General features: G+C 47.9%; 1 protein-coding gene across 1 annotated transcript; it reads right to left on the reverse strand.

Moving 5' to 3' along the window:
• Window positions 1-1,082: 1,082 nt before the first annotated feature.
• BANK1 (B cell scaffold protein with ankyrin repeats 1) lies at window positions 1,083-18,020 on the reverse strand. Its single transcript, XM_056114301.1, has 6 exons — window positions 18,015-18,020; window positions 17,682-17,907; window positions 10,735-10,797; window positions 6,231-6,409; window positions 5,609-5,672; window positions 1,083-1,189 (listed from the first exon to the last, which is right to left on the reverse strand). Exons 1-6 carry the CDS (start codon window positions 18,018-18,020, stop codon window positions 1,083-1,085), a joined length of 645 nt encoding a protein of 214 aa, XP_055970276.1.
• Window positions 18,021-18,996: the final 976 nt, after the last annotated feature.

Below are 18,996 nucleotides of genomic sequence, written 5' to 3' on the forward strand. Positions count from 1 at the left end.
GTGGGACTCAACTATGTTTAGTTTTTTTTTTTTTTTCATTTTTGGGCCACCTCTGGCTGTGCTCAGGGATCACTCCTGGTGGTGCCAGGATCAAACTGGACTAGTTGTGTGCAGGGAAACGCCTTAACCTCCGGGACTCCCTCGGGACCCCAACCACACCCAGGTCTGGGACGTTCCCCCTGAATTCCTTATCTGATTTCTTCCCAATAGTAAATTTTCAAAGCTACTCATAGCTTTTGCATGGACATGCTTATGCCCCCCTATTTGGTTCAAATTTATTAGAATATTTCAAAGCATCATCAGGAGAGAAGGTGCTGCATTAAGAAAAATAAATTAAAGATAAAACATGTCCTACCTTATTGCCCAAGGATATGTTAAGTAACTTATTCTCATTGTAGATGCTTTCGCTTCCTAGAAATACAAACTTGATTACTATTTCAATACTTTAGAGAGTTAATGATTTATTCATTCGGCACTTACGTTTCTAACTGCACAGACCAGGCTGTGGGCAAAGTGTGAAGTGAAGGAGCGGAGAGAGGCTGACTGAAGCGTCGCTGTCGAGGCTTCTGCCTGTGGGCGCTCGCGGCAGGGACACTTTCAGTGTCCTGCTTTCAGTTCACAGGACCCTCAACCCTCTGCTAATAATTCCCGTCTGACCCAGCGATCGCTGATCCCCATTCAGCAGCACCAGTGTTGCCCGTGCTTATGAGAGTTCAGTCTCCCTTCCTCCGGGCCCAGGACCCTGTCCTGCCCTTTCTGCTGTTTCAGGTTCCCACAGCTCCTGGAGCTGGTCTGGCTCCTCATAGCACATGCGTGTCCCTGGGCTCTGCCGCGGCCCCTCGAGGGCCCCCCACCCCGCCGCCATGCTTCCTCAGGTTCTCAGTTCCCTGAAATCTCAATTATACACAGTAAACAAAGGTGCACGATGCCGAGGTGACTTGCCAGGGGTCACAGCCAGCACACTGTGAAGCACAGGTGCCGGTCACTCCCCTACAAGGCCTTTGCTATTTGAGCATCTCCTAGAATGGTTTCTCATCCGTGGAAAAGTACAAACGCTGATGTGAATTTTGACAGCGTCCTGCCTAACTGAGTGAGTTCACGTCAGCACTGAGGTTGGCTGGCTGTTGTGGTTTTGGCAGGACTTTTGAGCGACACTTACCATTAGGGTGGTGCACGATGGTGAGATGACCTAGAAGACAGAAAACACTCTGAGTTTCGCCCAGAACTTAGCTCCAGCTTAATCCACTCTATTGTCAACACACTTGGCCTTCGAGGTGACCGAGAGGTGACAGCCTGATGCTAGAGCAGCACGCCCACACGGCCCTGCAGCGTGTCTGTGCATGTTTGCGTCTCTCTCCCCTGCTGCTGCAGCCCAGGCTCACGATTACTTATTTATTTATTTGCTTTTTGGGTCACACCTGGTGATGCACTCAAGAATCACTCCTGGCGGTGCTCAGGGGAACCATATGGGATGCTGGGAATCGAACCCAGGTTGGCTGCGTGCAAGGCAAATGCCCTCCCCAATGTACTATTGCTCCAGCGCCCCCCAGGCTTATGGTTTGAGAGATGTTTTATCCAAGCTTGCTACTTTGCTTTGGCAGGATTGAGCCCAGACTATTCCATGAAAAACCCACATTTAGGAGTGATGATGAATTGTGGGGAGCCAGAGGTCTCCATCTTGGCTTTGTGGGCCTGTACATTCCTCACAAGCGCACGGCTTCCCACTGCATGGCCCTTGGATGATGCAATCTGGCTAGCCCCTCTGCAACTCTCCACTCCTTAGACGGCTATCTTGACTGTCCGTCCACTGACCATTAGCTACGACAGAGATCAGCCCATTCTGTTTTGCGCGCACCACCTTAAGGTATATAAGTGCCTTGCAGACAATAAAGGTTGTCGCACACCTTTTATCCAAGACATGCATCCATTTCTTCTCATTCGGGAGCCCCCTCACCCAGTATATCCCTCATAGGTGGAGTCCTGCAGGTCGGGACCCCTTAGCACCCCACAATGAAGGGTGCAATTCATAGACTCTGTTTAGGTACATCCTCTCCTGCTCTGTCAGCACAGAGGCGACTTCCTTTCCTTAGAAAGTTCTCCCTGGTGCCTTCTGCCTGCCCTCCCCCCCGCCCCGGAGACAATATTTTATCTACTCTTCAGGATCAGTGGGACTGTCCAACACAGCTGACTTCGGGTCTGAGACTCATTCGTGTCGTAGTGTAAGTAGATATCCCGCCTTCTCGGTGAGTATCCACTGATGACACACAGATGAGTAATGGCTGCTGTCTCCTGGGCCCTGGACTGTTGCCCCTTCAACTGGTCTGCGTGGAGTCGCTGTGGGGTCTGAGCTGCCTTTGACGGACACATTCTGTCATTTCTCGTGACACATTCACATACCTTCCATTTCTCGTGAAAAAGTGCCCCTAGAAGGCATGGTGAGGCAGGGCAGGAGTGCCCAAGGGCCAGGGGTCAAGGACCAGGGGTCCTGGCTGTCCTGCCCCCTCCAGCCTGGCACAGCAGTGCGGGTGTGATTTAAAGCTTTTTCTGGATGAATGACATTCAGCCTATTTTTATTACTAAGTACTGACTTGTTTTTGTATGCAGATATGGTGAGCCGAATATCCTCACGGGCACTGCCCTTGATTCCCAGATACTCAGGGAAACTGTCTGTAAAATGGGTATTTTCTACATGCCCCCAGCCACACGTGCAGTACAAGCCCCTTGCCCAGCTCTCTCTTTCAGCTTCTTGGTGGTAGTTTTCATTTCTTGAAATGTTTTAAACCCTAACATTGCTGTTAATATTTTACTTTGTTATCTTTGAAATGATAATATGAGATGAAACATTTTTTACCTATCTACGTTGCATGTTTTTCAGTTTATTCCTTATTGTGAATTTGTTGTAGTTTCTTCACACTGTATAGCTTTTGTTAGCATCTTATATTTCAGTTTTGCTGCCTATGAATGTTTTCTATTTATCTGAAAATGACTTTGTTTCAACAAAGTCATGAAAGTATGTAACCTGGATATAGAATTCTGTGGTCATTTTCCCCTTTTAGTAGTAGCACTGTAGCATTGTCCTCCCATTGTTCATCGATTTTCTCGAGTGGGCCCAGTAACGTCTCCCTTGTGAGACTTCTTATTACTGTGTTTGGCATATCGAATATGTCACGGGGAGCTTGCCAGGCTTTGCTGTGCGGGCGAGATACTCTCGGTAGCTTGCCGGGCTCTCCGAGAGGGGCGGAGGAATCGAACCTGGGCTGACTGGGTCGGCCGCATGCAAGGCAAATGCCCTACTGCTGTGCTATCGCTCCAGCCCCTTTTAGTATTTTTACAATATAACTGCATCACTTAAACCTTTATTTATAAGTTTATAAGTTGCCTGTGAAGTTATGCTGGTCCTTGGGTAAGTTCTCGGCTCTCTATGGAGGTGGCTGACATAAAATTTTGGCGCGTGTTCGGGCCATTATGTCTTTATCTGTTTCCCTCCTGCTGGGACAGTTGTGTACGGCCCCTCCCTGTCCCCCCACTCACCTCAGGGCTTCAGCTCATCACACTGAGTCATTTCTACTGTTTTCATCAGTTTCATTAGCTCACTTCTGCTGCATCTACTCTGGTCTAGGCCCATTTTAAAAATGCCTCATCCCTGTCCTCCCCCCATTTCGGGCCATATCTGGCTGTGCTCGGGGGTTATGGGGGCTGCTGATTAGCCCGGGTCAGCTGTGTGAGAGGCAAACACCAACCCGCTGTACTGCCTCTCCAGACCCAAATGTTTCATTTCTTAATTGTAATTTTACTTCCGACAATTCCCATTTGGCGGTTATGTCTAGTTTCAATTTTATGCCAAGATTCCTCATTTACTCCTTGATTGGGGGCCACACCTGTGATGCTCAGGGGCCACATGTGCAAAGAACCTGCTGTCTTCTCTCTCCAGTCCCCCTAGTTACTTAAACGGCTCTTTTTTGGTAAGAGCAGAGTAGGTCATCTTAATTTTTATTGATGGCTTATTTTTCTCGCGAATGACATTTTTCCATTTCTTTTTATGTCTTTTTTAAAATACATAAAGCAGCGGAATGCTGGCCATTAGAGATGATGTACTGTGCATTCTGGATTCTGTAATATTCCTCTGAGGTAAGACTGCTGGCTGCCTTAATGCCTTTTCCAGGGATGAATCACAAAGAAAGCCCAAGATGTTTTCTAGGTCCCTCCGTGGCACTGGGCTGACAGGCCCCAGAGTCCCCGCGACTCTCCTAGGGGGTCTCTGGCTCTGCCCTGGTCAGAGAACGTCTTAGACCCTCCCAGCCATGGTGGACATTTGGGCCCCTGGGTGTCCCAGCAACTCCATGTGCTCCCAACTTGGGTCTTCAATGGCCAGAGCAAGAGCATTGCCTCCGTCTGCCAAGGGCTGCCTCAGGGACCCCCCTGGATCTCGGTTAAAATCCCAGGCTGCTATGACCAGAGGCCTACAGACTCACAAAAAGTGTTGCGGACAGTGGAGTGACTTACCTGCTTCTACTCACTTCACCTGGGCCGGAAGAAAGCACACTGGTCTCTAGCTAAGAGACAGGAACTAAGAGCATGGACTCTGGAATCTTGTGTGTCTTTGGGCTTATTTCTCAGAATTCACTTCCTTTTTATTTTTAATTTGGTACCAATGCCTATCTCAAGAGTTATTTTCAGAAATCAATACCATGACATTTGGTGTATAGTAGGAAATCAATATTATCAGCTACTAGTAATGTCCTCGTAAGATGACTTAGTTGTTTTGCGGCTCTGTACATTGCTAATACTTCAGTAGAATGAATGAATGAATTCCAGTTAGAATGAATAAATCTGTACAGCGAACTCTCTGTGCATTCATTGTGTTTATGAACTTTGTACTTTTGGAAAGTATGCTTCTGTTTTTACAAAACATGTCTAAGAGAGCTTATTCTCGATGGAAAAGTAGATAATCAAATAATATGAAAAGAAGATGAATTTTAGCAGTGTGTGTCTCCACCACGAAGTGTTAGCTGAAAGCTCGCCGTGTGATTGAAGAGGAAGCAGCGAGAGCATTCGGCAGCCGTCACGTGGCACACGGCTTCTTTTCCGTTTGGAAACGTGTTGTTTATCTTTGGGGAAGATTTACCATCTTAATAATGTTTGGTTGCTCGGAGATGAAAATGAGTGCTTCCCCCTGACAGCAACTGTTAATTATTGGCAAGGGGGGTCTGCGACGCCAAGAACCACGCTTCCTGGCCGCGGGAAAGACGACCTGAGATTTGCGCTGGAAAATGACCCACATGTGGACAATTGTGAGGGAACTGAGAATATTCTACCTTATTAAAAAAGTATGACTGCTTAATAATTTAATACGGTATAAAATGGCTTGTACGAAAAATAACAGAAGCAGAAGTCTCTTCTTTGCAACTCACATCGAAACCAAAGGGAGGCAAGTCACCAGTGCTCATCATCCCAGGTCGGGTGAGGGGAAGAGTATCTCACGTGTTGAGTCACAGCCTCAAGGGGGCCCCGAGGGCCAGGGAGGGCACCTTTCCCCTGCCCAGTGCCCAGAGTCCTGGCCTGGCCGCCGCCCGGTCACTGGCATTTGAGAAGACGCCTGTTTACCTACCATAGAAGTTCTCGTCGCCTGGCCTGTTCCCAATAATGCAGTCTCGGAGTTGGCGCAGTTTTTCCTGAGTGAGGAAAGGACAAGACAGAGAGAGGGCTGGCACCTGTCCCCATGCAGCACCTGCTGTGCCCACTGACGGACTGTGTCCCCCTCACGGATGGTTGGTGGGGACGGTTCATAAAATTCTGTTCTTGTTTGCGGCCACACCCTGTGCTGCTCAGGGGTCACTCCGGCAGGGCTCGGAATCAGGCTGGGTGCTGAGAACCGAACTCAGGTCAGCCGTGTGCAAGACAAGTGCCCGCTCTGCCACACTGTCACTCCGGCCCTCGGTTTTCAAAGTTTAAGGGCAGAACATTTACACTAGGTGTGGGACTTGAAGGTCTGTCTCACGACACTCCACGATTCTGAGCAGACGTTGTCACGTCTGAGTGCAGCAGCGAGGGCCACCGTGTGCCCACTCTACAGACAGCTGCATCTGACACCCGGCTCATGGCTGACTGGCTGCGAGTTTGTAATTGTGGACCAGGGCCATTTCCCGGTTCCCAGCGGGTGACTGGAGAGCATCTCTGGGACTCTGCACCCACGGCTGGGCCCTCCCCCCACGTCGGGGTGGTGCCGGTACCTGCTGCCGGGCCTCCAGGTCCTCCTTTCCCTGCTGCCAGCGCCGGAACCTCTCCAGGGCCTTGTCCACGGTCAGCTCCCCATTGCGCACCCTCTCCTGCAGGACGATCAGCTCCTCCTGATCAGCATCCAGGCAGCTCCTGGCCATGGCGGAGACGGGAATCCCGTCCCGGGCTCTGTCTGCGGGGGGCGGGGGGGATCAGCCCGGGGTCAGTGTGACGGGGTCAGTGTGGGTCAGTGTGACAGGGACAGTGTGGGTCAGCTCAAAGTCACTGTGATGGGGACAGTGCGGGTCAGCTCGGGGTCAGTATGACAGGGTCAGTGTGACGGGAACAGTGCAGTTAGCCCAGAGTCAGTGTGATGGGGACAGTGCGGGTTAGTGTGATGGGGCAGTGTGGGTCAGCCCGGGGTCAGTGTGGCAAGGTCAGTGTGGGTCAGTGTGACGGGGACAGTGCGGGTCAGCTCAAGGTCACTGTGATGGGGACAGTGTGGTCAGCCCAGGGGCAGTGTGACGGGGCAGTGTGGGTCAGCATGGGGTCAGTGTGATGGGACAGTGCGGGTCAGCTCGGGGCCAGTATGACAGGGACAGTGCAGGTCAGTGTGATGGGGACAGTACGGGTCAGCCTGAGGTCAGTGTGACAGGGACAGTGAGGGTCAGCATGGGGTCAGCCCGGGTCAGTATGACGGGGACAGTGTTCTATGAGCAGTGAGGGTCTGTGTCCTGTTTGGTGCTGGGCAGGGGTGGAGCTCCCTCTGGTGTGGGCAGGTGCTCGGTGCCTAGCCCTAGCCTGGGCTCCTACTTTCCGGTCCGTGAGGGCACTGGGAACCAAGCACTGTGTCACAAACATGAGCTCCATTCCTTTGAGGATGCCCCAACCAGGTGCTGGGGTGGGAACACTTGAGTGCTGGGAGCTTACGGGGCACGCAGGAGCGGCCCCACGGCCTCTGCCACCACGCGTGGCTCCCTGTCTGCCGCGTGCAGAGCGCCTGGGTCGCTTGTGAAGGGCCTTATCTGGTGCCCTGCTGGCTGGGCCAGGGAGAAGTCAGAGCCCACCCCGCTGTGGGCAGGTCCTGTGCTCTGTTCCCACCCCCGGGCCGCCTGCAGGAGAGCCCAGGGAAGCCGCCAGCCCTGCCTGGCTTCGCCCTGTAATTCTCCATCCGCCCCCACCCCGGCACCAAACTCCCACATCCTCCCGTTCCCCACTGCAGCCAGGCCTACGCTGTCCTGCGGGAGCCACTGACTGCGCCCAGTCCACCTCCACAGACGCGGGTAGTTTTCAGTAACGAAGCACTCTTTGCTATTTCACTTCAGTTTGTCTTTTGATTCTGCTGTTGGGCCACACGGAGACACCGAGAGCCCGTGAAAGCTGCTCGCCTCAGTGTCTCCACCGACTGCATCTGAGGGGCTCTTGGGGAGTGGACGGGGAAAGTCCTGGTGGAGCCTGGGGTCGCTCAGATCAAAGAGAGAGCGATGGTCTTGGAGGCATGTGGAGCCCCGCCTCAGACCAGTGCCTCTCAGGCTGCTGCTTTTTTTTTTGTTGTTTTTGGGTCACACCTGGAGATGCACAGGGGTTCCTCCTGGCTCTGCACTCAAGAGTTACTCCTGGCGGTGCTCAGGGGACCATATGGGATGCTGGGAATCGGACCCGGGTTAGCCGCGTGCAAGGCAAACGCTCTACCTGCTGTGCTATCTCTCCAGCCCCTCCGGCTGCTTCTTGCTGAGGCTCCTGTGGTCTCATTTCTTTCCTACCGCTCGCCCTCGTCTCACACTGCACCCCCCCCCGCCACCCACCCCATGATTCCCGCCTGAGTCCTGTGGAGAAACGCAGGCCAGACCCCCCATGGTTCCGTGAGGACGGGCTGGGGGTGCTTCTGGGTCCCTCTTGCTCTCTGACCCGTCATGCTGGTCAAGTCTTTGAAACTGTGACCATGCTTTATGGACCCTTCTTAGTGGGCAGGGCCCCGGGGAAGGAGAATGTTCTGGCCATCAGGAGGGAGCCGAGCATATGGTGGATTGGGGTTGGGACTGAACCAGGCTCCATGAACGTGGGCACCACGGCAGCCGCCAAGATGGATCAGCTTCAAACCCACCACAAAATCCAGCTGTTGGTGTGCAGGGTGAGAAACACCAGCTCCTGCCCTGTTGGAGAGGGGTGGGGAGGGTTGGGGAGGGGCGGAGTGGACACAGGGAGGGCGAGGGAAGGGTCAAGGAGGTGCGGGGAGGGGTGTCATGTTCACCCACCTCACTGCTAGGTCGATTTTAAAACTCACTTGAGGAAGCGGATTTTAAAACTGTATTTTGGTGGAAAATTTAAACCTAAAGTCCCTAGAATTTTCCTTGTCTTTTTTTTTTTCTTTTTGGGTCACACCCGGCTATGCACAGGGTTTACTCCTGGCTCTGCACTCAGGAATTTCTCCTGGTGGTGCTCAGGGGACCATATGGGATGCTGGGAATCGAACTTGGGTCGGCTGCGTGCAAGGCAAACACCCTACCAGCTGTGTTATCACTCCAGCCCCCTTCCTTGTCTTTTTTTTTTTTAAAGAGACAAAATTTGATCTGGGGAGATCAGTTTCCATGGAAATTGTGTCATTAATCTTCTGTCTCGGGAAACTGACCTGGTTTCTTCCTTTAATCCCAGGACTGTCACCTGGCTCACGCTGGGAGATGCTCTAGACCACTGAGTGGTCTCTGGGCAGGGGCTCTGGGGGCCCTCGAAGAAGAAGCCCTCGTATTCCTTCCCTGTTTATATCTCCTGGCTTGGCCATATGTAACTGCCAGCAGTCTCTGGATGTCTAGAACGGGGCCCATCCGAAACGCTCCCACTGTTACAGGGAAGATGGCTCTTCTTCCTTCCAGCACAGAGTGGGATAACAGGACTTCCCTCACCTTAGAGACTCTGCAAACATTTCATAAAGGCATCTTGGTGAAAACTGGTGAAGCCTGTGCTGCCTTGACAAGCCTTTCTACTAAGAGGCTGGCGCATCTGAAGGCATGTTGGAAGCTTATTTGAATCATATTCATTAATTCAGGAATGGGCAGGTTTCACTTTCCTGCTGTGCCCATCAGGAACCCAATGGTCATAATTAGCTCAAAAATTTTAGGGAGAAGTTGTTGGATAGATGATGACCTTGAGGTACATCATTAATGTCAAAATCTTCCCAGCTACTCTTATTTTTTAAAATGTTGTCTAATAGTTTTTCTGTGGATTCTGGTTACAGGGAGGTTTCCTAATATCTTAAATCTTGATGTTCCTCCAGTGCTTGCCAATACAACTACATTTGATTTTGTTCTTATAAATTCTAATGCCCACGAAAGTCTAAAGGAAGCCAAGAAAAGGCTCTACACTGACTAATCCAAACAGCAGTAAGTTATATTTTAATATCAAGAGAAAAAAATTCATTCAAACTTTGAGTAAATATTCTAGTGACCTAGCCCTTTCTGGTTAAACAATTGGGATGGGACATTGAAGCCACTAGTGAGTGGATCTGCCACTAAAGCCAGAGTAAGCGTGGGATTAGGGCCCTGCTTCCCACCTGTCACCATTCCCTCCCTGCCCCCTCCCTGATATGGCCTCTCCCCATCCCAGGAGCCTCTCCTCATGCTGCACAGATATACAGAACTGTGTCATGGTATACGTGTTAACTGTCACTTTCCTCCTTCTCCTGTGGCCGTCATCAGATTTTCCTCTGAATTCTACCCAAAGTCAATTTTAAAAACTGGATAATTTAATAGAACATTTTTTTGAGAAAAATTTCCTCATCAAGAGTTCAAAGGGGCTGGAGCAATAGTACAGCGGGTAGGGCGTTTGCCTTGCATACATCCGACCCGGGTTCGATTCCCAGCATCCCATATGGTCCCCCAAGCACCACCAGGAGTAATTCCTGAGTGCAGAGCCAGGAGTAGCCCCTAAGCGTTGCTGGGTGTGATCCAAAAAGCAAAAAAAAAAAAAAAAAAAAAAAAAAAAGAGTTCAAAGCCTGTGGATCCTAACTGTACAGTGAGTTCCTGTAGCTTTCAGCATTTATTTTGGTTTGATCACACTCAGCAGTGCTCAGGGCTGACTCTTGGCTCTACGTTCAGGCATCACTCCTGGAGAGCTCAGGGGACCAAGGCAAATGCCCTACCCACTGCACTATTGCTTTGGATCAACATTCATCTTTTGAGAGAGATTATGGTGCTGGAAAATATAATAGATTAGAAAGAAAAAGATACTGTGTCTGGAGAGAGAATTCAGTAGGAAGGGTGCTGTCCTTGCACATGGCCAACCTGGTTCAGTCCCCCATGTCCCGTATGGTCCCCCGAGCCCATCAGGAGTGATCCCTGAGTGTGGAGGCAGGAGTAAGAAAAAAATTATTATATTTTTTATGGCAAAAGTTCATTGTATAATTCACTGGAGAATGGAATTAATCAATGCACAGTGGTTTACCTCAGTTGCCTTTTCTTGTATTCATGGAACTTTTGGTCTTACTGGGAGGTGATTAAGTAAATGCAAGTTGAGGTCAGTACCTTGTTTCTTGGGACCAGGGAACTTGTCACCATCAGATTGGCTTCTGGCTTTTTGTTGAAACACTGTAGAGAAGACAGCATTGAGTCTCATTATTTATTGAGCACTCCATGGAAGCCTCCAGTAAACTAGCATGCATTCATAATTTCCCCAGTAACAAGGCCTGAATTGTATTAGTTTTGAGTAGGAGGGGTATTAAATATACATTTTTCCTCATTTGTGCAGCTTATCATTCGTTTCGAAAAACATTTTCTCTGGGTGAAATAATGTAACACTGATGCAATGTCTCATTGAACAATTTAAATCAACACAGGATTCCATGTTGAAAGCAGGTAAAGATAAAAAGTTGCATTTTGTGAAATGACAAATGTTGAAATCACATGAAAAATTCCATTTGTACAGAAATTACTCATGCTGACTTTTGATGATAAGCTAGGATAATGACTGTTTTTTCTTGAACAGATGGAAAGATGGTTGTATTTCACAGATGCAGCAAGACACTTTGTTCTTACATCATCTACTAGACCTCAAAACAATTAAAACAGCTTATTTGAATTGCTTCATTATCTGAAAAGTGCTTTGTTCTCATTTATTTCCTCACCCAAAATTCTCAGACAAGTCAGCATTACTCACCCCATTTTGCAGATGACAGATAAAATCGATTGTTTAATATTTATTGGACACCCACAAAGTTCTCTGTCGCTTCTGGCATTTGTTAATGAAAGTCTACACTCTTTATAACTTGACATTTGCAAATGAATATCCTAGAGTTCCATTTATTTTTCACGGACAGTCTGTATTACTGGGCTTGGGAGCTGGAAAAGGCCTTCAAGATTTAGTTCAAACTTGTATGTTTATAGATGAGGTGAAATAAGTAACTTCTTAAAGGCTAAGGTGTTTTGCAATGATTACGGAACTGTTAGGGAAGGTGGGGTTCAGACCCTCAGCCTTGAAGAATTGTTGCTTGGTTCTTCACAACATTGCTAGCTCTTCACTCACCACCGTTTCCTTTACAAGAGAAGAGGCACAGGGAGGGCGTGCCTGCTGGTCTCAGCAGGGTCTCCTGGGCCAGCAGCTGCACCCGCAGTTACCATAAGACCAAAGACAGGAACCTCTGTGTGATCAGTCCAGGTCACGTTCTTTTGAGCGAAAGACCTCGGATCACATCTCCTCATTTGTTATTGGGCCGGTGGGCTTCTGCTCTTGTCTGGGGGAGAGTATCTCCACTCCACTGGTCTCTCTCAATAGAGAAGATAGATACACTTTCAGCATAAAAAAACTACATAAAACAAATATCTGGGTGAAAGCCAAATTTCTGTTTCAACTTAGTATTTTGAAAACATGCTAAATATAGCTTGCGAGTTCTAGGTTTGTGGCTTACATTTTTCCTGTTTGCCATGTGTGAATGGATTGTAGGTTATTAGAGGCATTTCCCTACATTGGCCAGTTCTAAGAATCCTTAAAGAAACCTTAAAAAAGGAAATATTTTCAAATTTCAATAATGTGCAGATTATATCCCCCATTTTAAAACAAAGCTGTTTAAAACTATTTTTAAATTGTTTAAAATGATTTAAAATCATTTAATAACAAGACAAAATGAAGTTTTAGTCTGGTATCATTAAGATGGAAAAGATTCTGAATCCGAAGATAAAATCAGACAAATTCTCCAGGTTAAAAATACATTAAAGCTTAAAAACTTTGGAGTTTTGCAATTACAGGGACTTGGAAGTGGAATTTATTTTCCAGATTTTGGTGTTAGCTTGTTAAAATACTCCTGAGGATGTGTGCATGGCCAGAGTGTTAAATCACCTGGTCTGGTTGTTCAAACACAGTGGGAGAGCCCTCGACCCCTGAGCATGGCCTGAGAGCCCCCTCCCATCTATTTGTTCTATTTTACCGAAATGTTTTCTGCTGGTGAATTCATGGCCTTTATGAAGTACAGTGAATGTTAGCAAATGCTCTGTAAGTTTCTGTTGATGCAACTGAAAAACCTGCTGTATTAGAGATTTCACAGGGGCTTGTAGCTGGCTGCAGCCTGGGGTGGTGGGTCAAAGGGGGCTGAAAGACCTTGTTTTGAGTCCACCCGCACGGGGGTTCCCACAGCACCTGTGGACAAACCTCCCACCCTTGCAAAAGGCCCTTAGCAGGGGTCAGATGCTACTTTTCATTTCTATGAAAGCTGGGAGGTGTTTTGAATAAGTGGTTATCTTGGGGAAAGGCATATTTTAACTCCTCTCCAGGAGAAAGCTAGCCTGTCAGAATGACCACAGAAGTAAGCCCTCACCCTGAAGAACCATGTAGCTGTGAAGATCCAGAATTTGTTATCTTTTTTGTAGTTAGTCTTTGTGAACATCACATGGTAGAGACTGGCAAACTCCACGTGGCATATTCGATATGCCAAAAACAGTAACAATAACGGGTGTCATTCCCCTGACCCTGAAAGAGCCTCCAATACGGCAGCGTTGGGAAAGACGAGTAAGGAGAGGCTGCTAAAATCTCAGGGCTGGGACGAATGGAGACGTTACTGGTGCCGGCTTGAGTAAATTGATGAACAATGGGATGACAGCGATACAGTGATACAGTGATTTGTGAACTTTAAATGGCTTCTGCTAGCAAGATATCTACTAAGCAGTTCACATTGACCACGTGCCTCTATAGACATGTCACAAGAAACAGATCACGAGAACGAGTCCTGGGCTAGGAGCGCTCAGAGTTCACACAGAGTGCAGACATTTGTATACAAGATGTGCATCTGAGGAGCCTGGGATGGGTCTGAGAAGCTTTCTGCAGGAGCGGTCCCCAGCGTGGCTCTGTGGGGGAGGGTGCCGCGGAGCGTGAGCATGGGATCTGAGAAAGTGGCTTCCTTTGCCCCGCTCGCATTTTCTTGCCAGTAAAGTTGGGGCTTACCCGAGAGAACCTCTGATGCCTCACCCAACCCTGGTATTGAAGTTGCTGCCAATTCTAGCGTCCAAGTCATTCAGGCCCACAGGCGCTGAGTAAATTCTGGGTGTGAATTTTAATAGAAGAAAATAGAAGAGACCCTTCCCTTCACACTGCTCAAGTCTGTGTCCCCTCTGAACACGTGTTTTGTTTACTTGTCTCTCCATTTCTTTGCTGCCTATTTCCACTCTGGAAAAGCCCTGGTTCTCTCTCGAGCCCATACTTCTCTCTTTCTCTCCCTTCACATCTTTCTAAAGAAGTTTTAATAAAAATTGTCTTGCTCCACCCAAACAGGACTGTCCTCTTCAAAGGAGTACCGCCAAACATCAAATACTTCAGAACCAACTTGGCAAGGGAGGTGAGAGGCTCACACAGTGAAGCTACCGATCACCGCTAAGAGAGACAGAAGAGGACACCAGGAAATGCGAAGAAACTCCCTATTCAAGGAGTGGAAGAATCAATGTTGTTAAAATGATTATCTTACCCAAATTACTATCAAGGTTCAACATAAGATCCACTAAAATGCCAATGACTTTTTTTCCCCAAAGATGGGACTCTCTCTGCTACTATTTGCATGGAATCATAAAACTTCCTGAATAGCCAAAGCAATCCTAAGGGGAAGAAAGGTGAGAGGCAATGCATTTTCCAATTCTGTACTATACTACAAAGCTATAGTTATTAAAACTGCATGGTACTTGAATCAAGCTAGATCTGCAGCTCAGTGGAACAGAACTGAGAGCCCTGAGCTAAACCCCCAGATTTAAGGAAAGCTAATCTATGACAGAGGCACTAAAGAGATTAAAAGAAAATATTTTCAAATCTATAAAAGTATGAAATAAAATCTCTTCAACATATGTTTGGAAAGCTGGAAAAAATGAAACAGGAGCTGTACCTTGCAAAAATAAACTCAGAGTCATTTAAAGATCTTGAGATTTGACCAGAATTCATAGAATACAAGGCAGAAAACATCAGCAGAACCCCCAGGAAATTGATTGTAGAGGTGTCTTCAGTGATTTGACTACAGAGGCAAAGACACCAAACCAAAAATGAGTAAGTGGGTACATCAAGTTAAAAATTTTCTTGACAACAAAAGGGCTGGAGCGATAGCACAGCAGTAGGGCATTTGCCTTGTACGCAGTCGACATGGCCGACCCGAGTTCGATTCCTCCGCCCCTCTCGGAGAGCCCGGCAAGCTACTGAGAGTATCTCGCCCACACAGCAGAGCCTGGCAAGCTCCCCGTGACGTATTCGATATGCCAAACACAGTAACAACAAAGTCTCCAATGGAGACGTTACTGGGCCCGCTCGAGCAAATCGATGAACAACGGGAGGACAGTGACAGTGACAACAAAAGAGACTCGAGCTATAATCAGACCCCCTCGAAAGCTATGTTTTGAGGAAGAGACTCTACTGGGAGCTTATACTAAAAAGTTACATCAATGTTCATTTTTTTAGAATAGAGGGAGATGGTTCTGACGCGTGTGTGTTTGAATTCTTGCAGGATATTACTTTATCCACAATTTTCAAAGGTACCAACTTTGATCACACTCTGCCCCAGGGAAATGTTTTTTCTCTTCCGACCTAATACTGACAGATGTAAGGAAGAGGAATGAACATACTGACCACTGTGGTCACCTGTGAACATTAGGAAGCTGAGGACCAGGCAGCCTCAGTTACTGACATTGCTGAGCTGTACTGGGGGGCGGGCACATTCCTGGGACTGCAGCCCAACAGCACCACAGCCCTGGGGCCCCTGACCCCTCCAAAAAGTCCATAAGGAAAGAAAACCCACTTTTGAGGCTTAAATTAATCTCAATGCAAATGTTCAAAACCACCCCACAATTTATTGTAAGTACTTCTAGAATGACTTCTGCAAAGTTCTCTTTTTGACATTGACATTGAATGAAAAAAATGGTATAATATTAAATATTCAAAACATGAGGCAAAGCAAAGCACGGTTATTAGAAAATCAGAGGAGAAAAGTGAAACATAAATTCACTTGGACTGTTTCTTCAGACAGCTTTTTGCAAGGACATTTTTCATGTCAGCCTCATTTGTGAGTTATTTCAAGCACGCGGGCTTGGCTGGAGGGTGAGGAACAGAAAGCTCTGTGCCGTGGTACATGGGCATAGCCCGAGTCTCAGCATTTGGGCCAGGTTGCCGGCCAGAGAGAGCGGGACTTGAATGCTGCCTCTAGACCCACTTGACCCTCTTCTCTGAGTGAGGAGGACAGAGGCCGTTCTCCGCCAGGGACACGGCTGATTTTCCCAGGAGTCTCCAAGGCCTCTGTTTGCATTTCAGCTGCATTTGTAGGTGAGCAGCTTCAAGGACAAGTGCATAGCAATGGAAAATTTCTGAGAGCAACTGAGTTGTACTTGACATTTTGGGGTCCCAGAAACTGAGTAGCTCTCAAATAAAGGTCACACGCAACTTTGTTGCTTTGCTAAATGCCAAGGGCAACTCAAGAGTGATTGAAAATTGAAAGGGAAGAAAATTATATTCTACCCAAATCATCCAAATGAACTCGGAATAAGGCCCTGTCAACCGAGGGGGGAACAGGAAGTCATCTGTTGAGGCTGGAAACCTTCCCCCAGTGGGCGTTATCTCTACGTGACTTAGAAAGAGAAGGAGGAAAGGAACTCTTGGAAAGGAAGACCAGGGGGTGGGAGGATGGTTGAGGCAGAGAAGCCTGTGGGGGAAGAGATCACAGGAGGACTGAAGGCCAAGACTCGCCCTCTCCTCCCAAACAGGCCTCTGGCAGGACTGTAAGTAGAGCGATGAGTAACCTGAACACTAGGGCCAGGAGATAACAGGAGGGAAGGTGCGTGTCCTGCACGTGGCTGACCCCACTTCTATGCCCTAAGCACTACCCCCAAATGAACAAAACAACCAAGATCATGTAGGTAGACATTGGGGCGGGAGAGAGAGCAGTGGGTTTGATCCCTGGCATGGCATGTGGTTCTGGGCACCACCAGGTCTAGTACAGAACAAACCAAAACTTTTAGATGATTGTTGTACAAATTCACTTTCTGCTTGGGAGGAAACATTCATTTTTAAAAATCATTTGCTAATTTTTATAGTTCTTCAAAAAGTTTCATCATAGTGTTGTGTATGGTGTGTGTATCATATATGTACATATATACACACATACATATTTGATAAATGTTCTTACATCTCTCAGTACAGATTGCCTAAGGAGCAGGATGGTTTCTTTCGAACATACTTTGACATATATGAAAGGTTCCCTTTAGGAATTTGGTTTAGATCCTCTGCACATATACTCTCTCTCAGCTTATCACCCAAACATTTTCATTCCTAATATTTTCTCCAACAAATCACTAAAAAGTTCCCAGACTTTATTTTTCTATCAACTGTATATGAATTTTCCAAAAATGGAATTGGTGTTTTCATCCTATCTGTGCAGTTTCTAGGATGGTCAGTGGTGGGAGAGGCCACCCACGTGGTGGCCGGTCACCTCCCAACTCTCCCGAGTGTCAGGAAATACGGGCATTCTTTGTTCTCATCAGAACCACACGAAAACGAGGATGTGGGATCAGAGTCTAAAATGAAGCAGAAATTCTGCCGTAGGTGAAGTCATCAGAGGGATTTTATCTAGTAGACTCTACTATTCAAATCTGTTCAGGTTTGAAAAATGATTTTACATGGAATTAGGGACAAAAGGTAAAATTAGGGACAGAAAAGTGAAGACACTTCCTTTTGTGTGTGTTACAATCATTCATGAGTCGAGCAACTCTCTTACCAACCATGGAGTGAATGTTCAATAGAATTTCTCCACATGTTCAGTGACTGATGTTCTTGGATGGGGTGTCTAGATTAATCCCTCATGAGAGATTAGAAACCAGAGCTTGTCCACCCTCCTTCCCCCTATTTTTCTGTGATTCTCAACTTAGAAATGGGCAATGCGACTCACCTGTGGCTTGAAAACATTTTTCATTTGGACAGTTTGGCCCTGGGAGAATTTCACCCCCCCCCATCAGAAGACCCTTACCCCGAGCTATGTACGGCGTGGTCCCCTCTTGCAGCAGGCTCTTGGGGGGCCGAGGGGCAGGCGCAGGAGGCCTGTTGATGATGAAGGACCGGCCCCCACTTTTCTGCTTTGTGCTCCGCTGGGCCAGAACGGTGTCGTAGTCATTGTCATCGATTTCAGCAAATGTGTAGGGCTCCTCCTCCTCCCCCTCTCCCTCCTCCTCCTCTCTGGGGTCACGTCCTCCTTCCTGTCCCGAACCAGGATCACAGCAGTGCTGACTTCTTTCTGCCAGGCTTTCCAGCACTTTTCCTGCTTATAGAATTTGTAGATGGTCATTACCTTGTCGGTACTCACCTGCATCCTCGATCCTTCCAGAGAGTTTGGGTCAGCTGATGAGGGGAAGAGCAACTGCTTCCCGATGGGTAGTCAGTCCATAAAGACTGAACTGCCATCTCTGACACAACATCCTAAAGCTCACCATCTCTGACACATCATCCTAAAGCTCACCACTGCTAACAGAACGAGTTAAAGATCATGGAACTCTTGAAGATACATACGTACATGAGTATTTTCATCATTTTAGGATTAATATTGGGACATTAAGTTACGAAAGTAAGCTTCACATTTCAAATGTTTTAAAGCTGTATTTTTCAGGTAAAATGCTCTTATTTTAGGCGGGAGGGCTTTTGAAGTCTTTTACCTTTCATGGAACTGCTCTGGTATTTCTCTTAAAATTTACCTTCTCTGACCCGTGAGCAGTTTTTGAGAGGAAATTTTTTTCACAGTATGCTCAAGACTCATTTTAGCGAAAGAGCTACAGACTTCTTTTTAAATGTTATTTCTTCACTCACCCAGCTTTTTAATAAGGCTGCTTCCTCGAGGTTAAGAGGCAGCAAGGGGAAGGGGAGAAGTTGAGTTCGTGGCAGGTATCTCTGGCTTGATTTGCCAAAGCCGAGAGATGAAAAGATGGGCGGAAAGTGTCTCTCTTGGCCCTGGAAGCGCCAAGGGCTTCCCCCAGCCAGTGGGCCGTGTGGCCTTAGGGTGCCCTGGGCCCTAGGGCTTGTAGCTTATCCTCGGTTTCCTCATGCAACAGCATGGGAGTCTGAGATGAGCTAAGGTTGTTTAAGAAAGTGTCAGAGCGGGAGACCCCCCCCCCCCCCCCCACTTCCCCCATACGAAAACTGCATGGCCCACCTCGGCCACTGCTTCTAACGCAGATTGAAAGCAAGATGCTCCTTCCAGGAGCCGGGGCTCCTGTCCCGTGCTGGGGCCTTGGTTGGGCTCCTCCTCCTCCCGACACCGGTCACTGAAAGTGTCTCCCCCGTCGGTGGGTTAG

Source organism: Sorex fumeus, unplaced genomic scaffold, assembly GCF_029834395.1.
Source record: "Sorex fumeus unplaced genomic scaffold, SorFum_2.1 ptg000024l, whole genome shotgun sequence".
NCBI lineage: Eukaryota > Metazoa > Chordata > Mammalia > Eulipotyphla > Soricidae > Sorex > Sorex fumeus.

What these genes read in the sequence shown, in the direction of transcription:
- BANK1 (XM_056114301.1), bottom strand. An exon ending in CACGCCGTACATAGCTCGGG is followed by an intron (nt 10,798 to 17,681) that starts GTAAGGGTCTTC and finishes TCTTCTCTACAG; the next exon opens with TGTTTCAACAAAAAGCCAGA. An exon ending in CCCTGGTCCCAAGAAACAAG is followed by an intron (nt 6,410 to 10,734) that starts GTACTGACCTCA and finishes CGCCCCCCGCAG; the next exon opens with ACAGAGCCCGGGACGGGATT.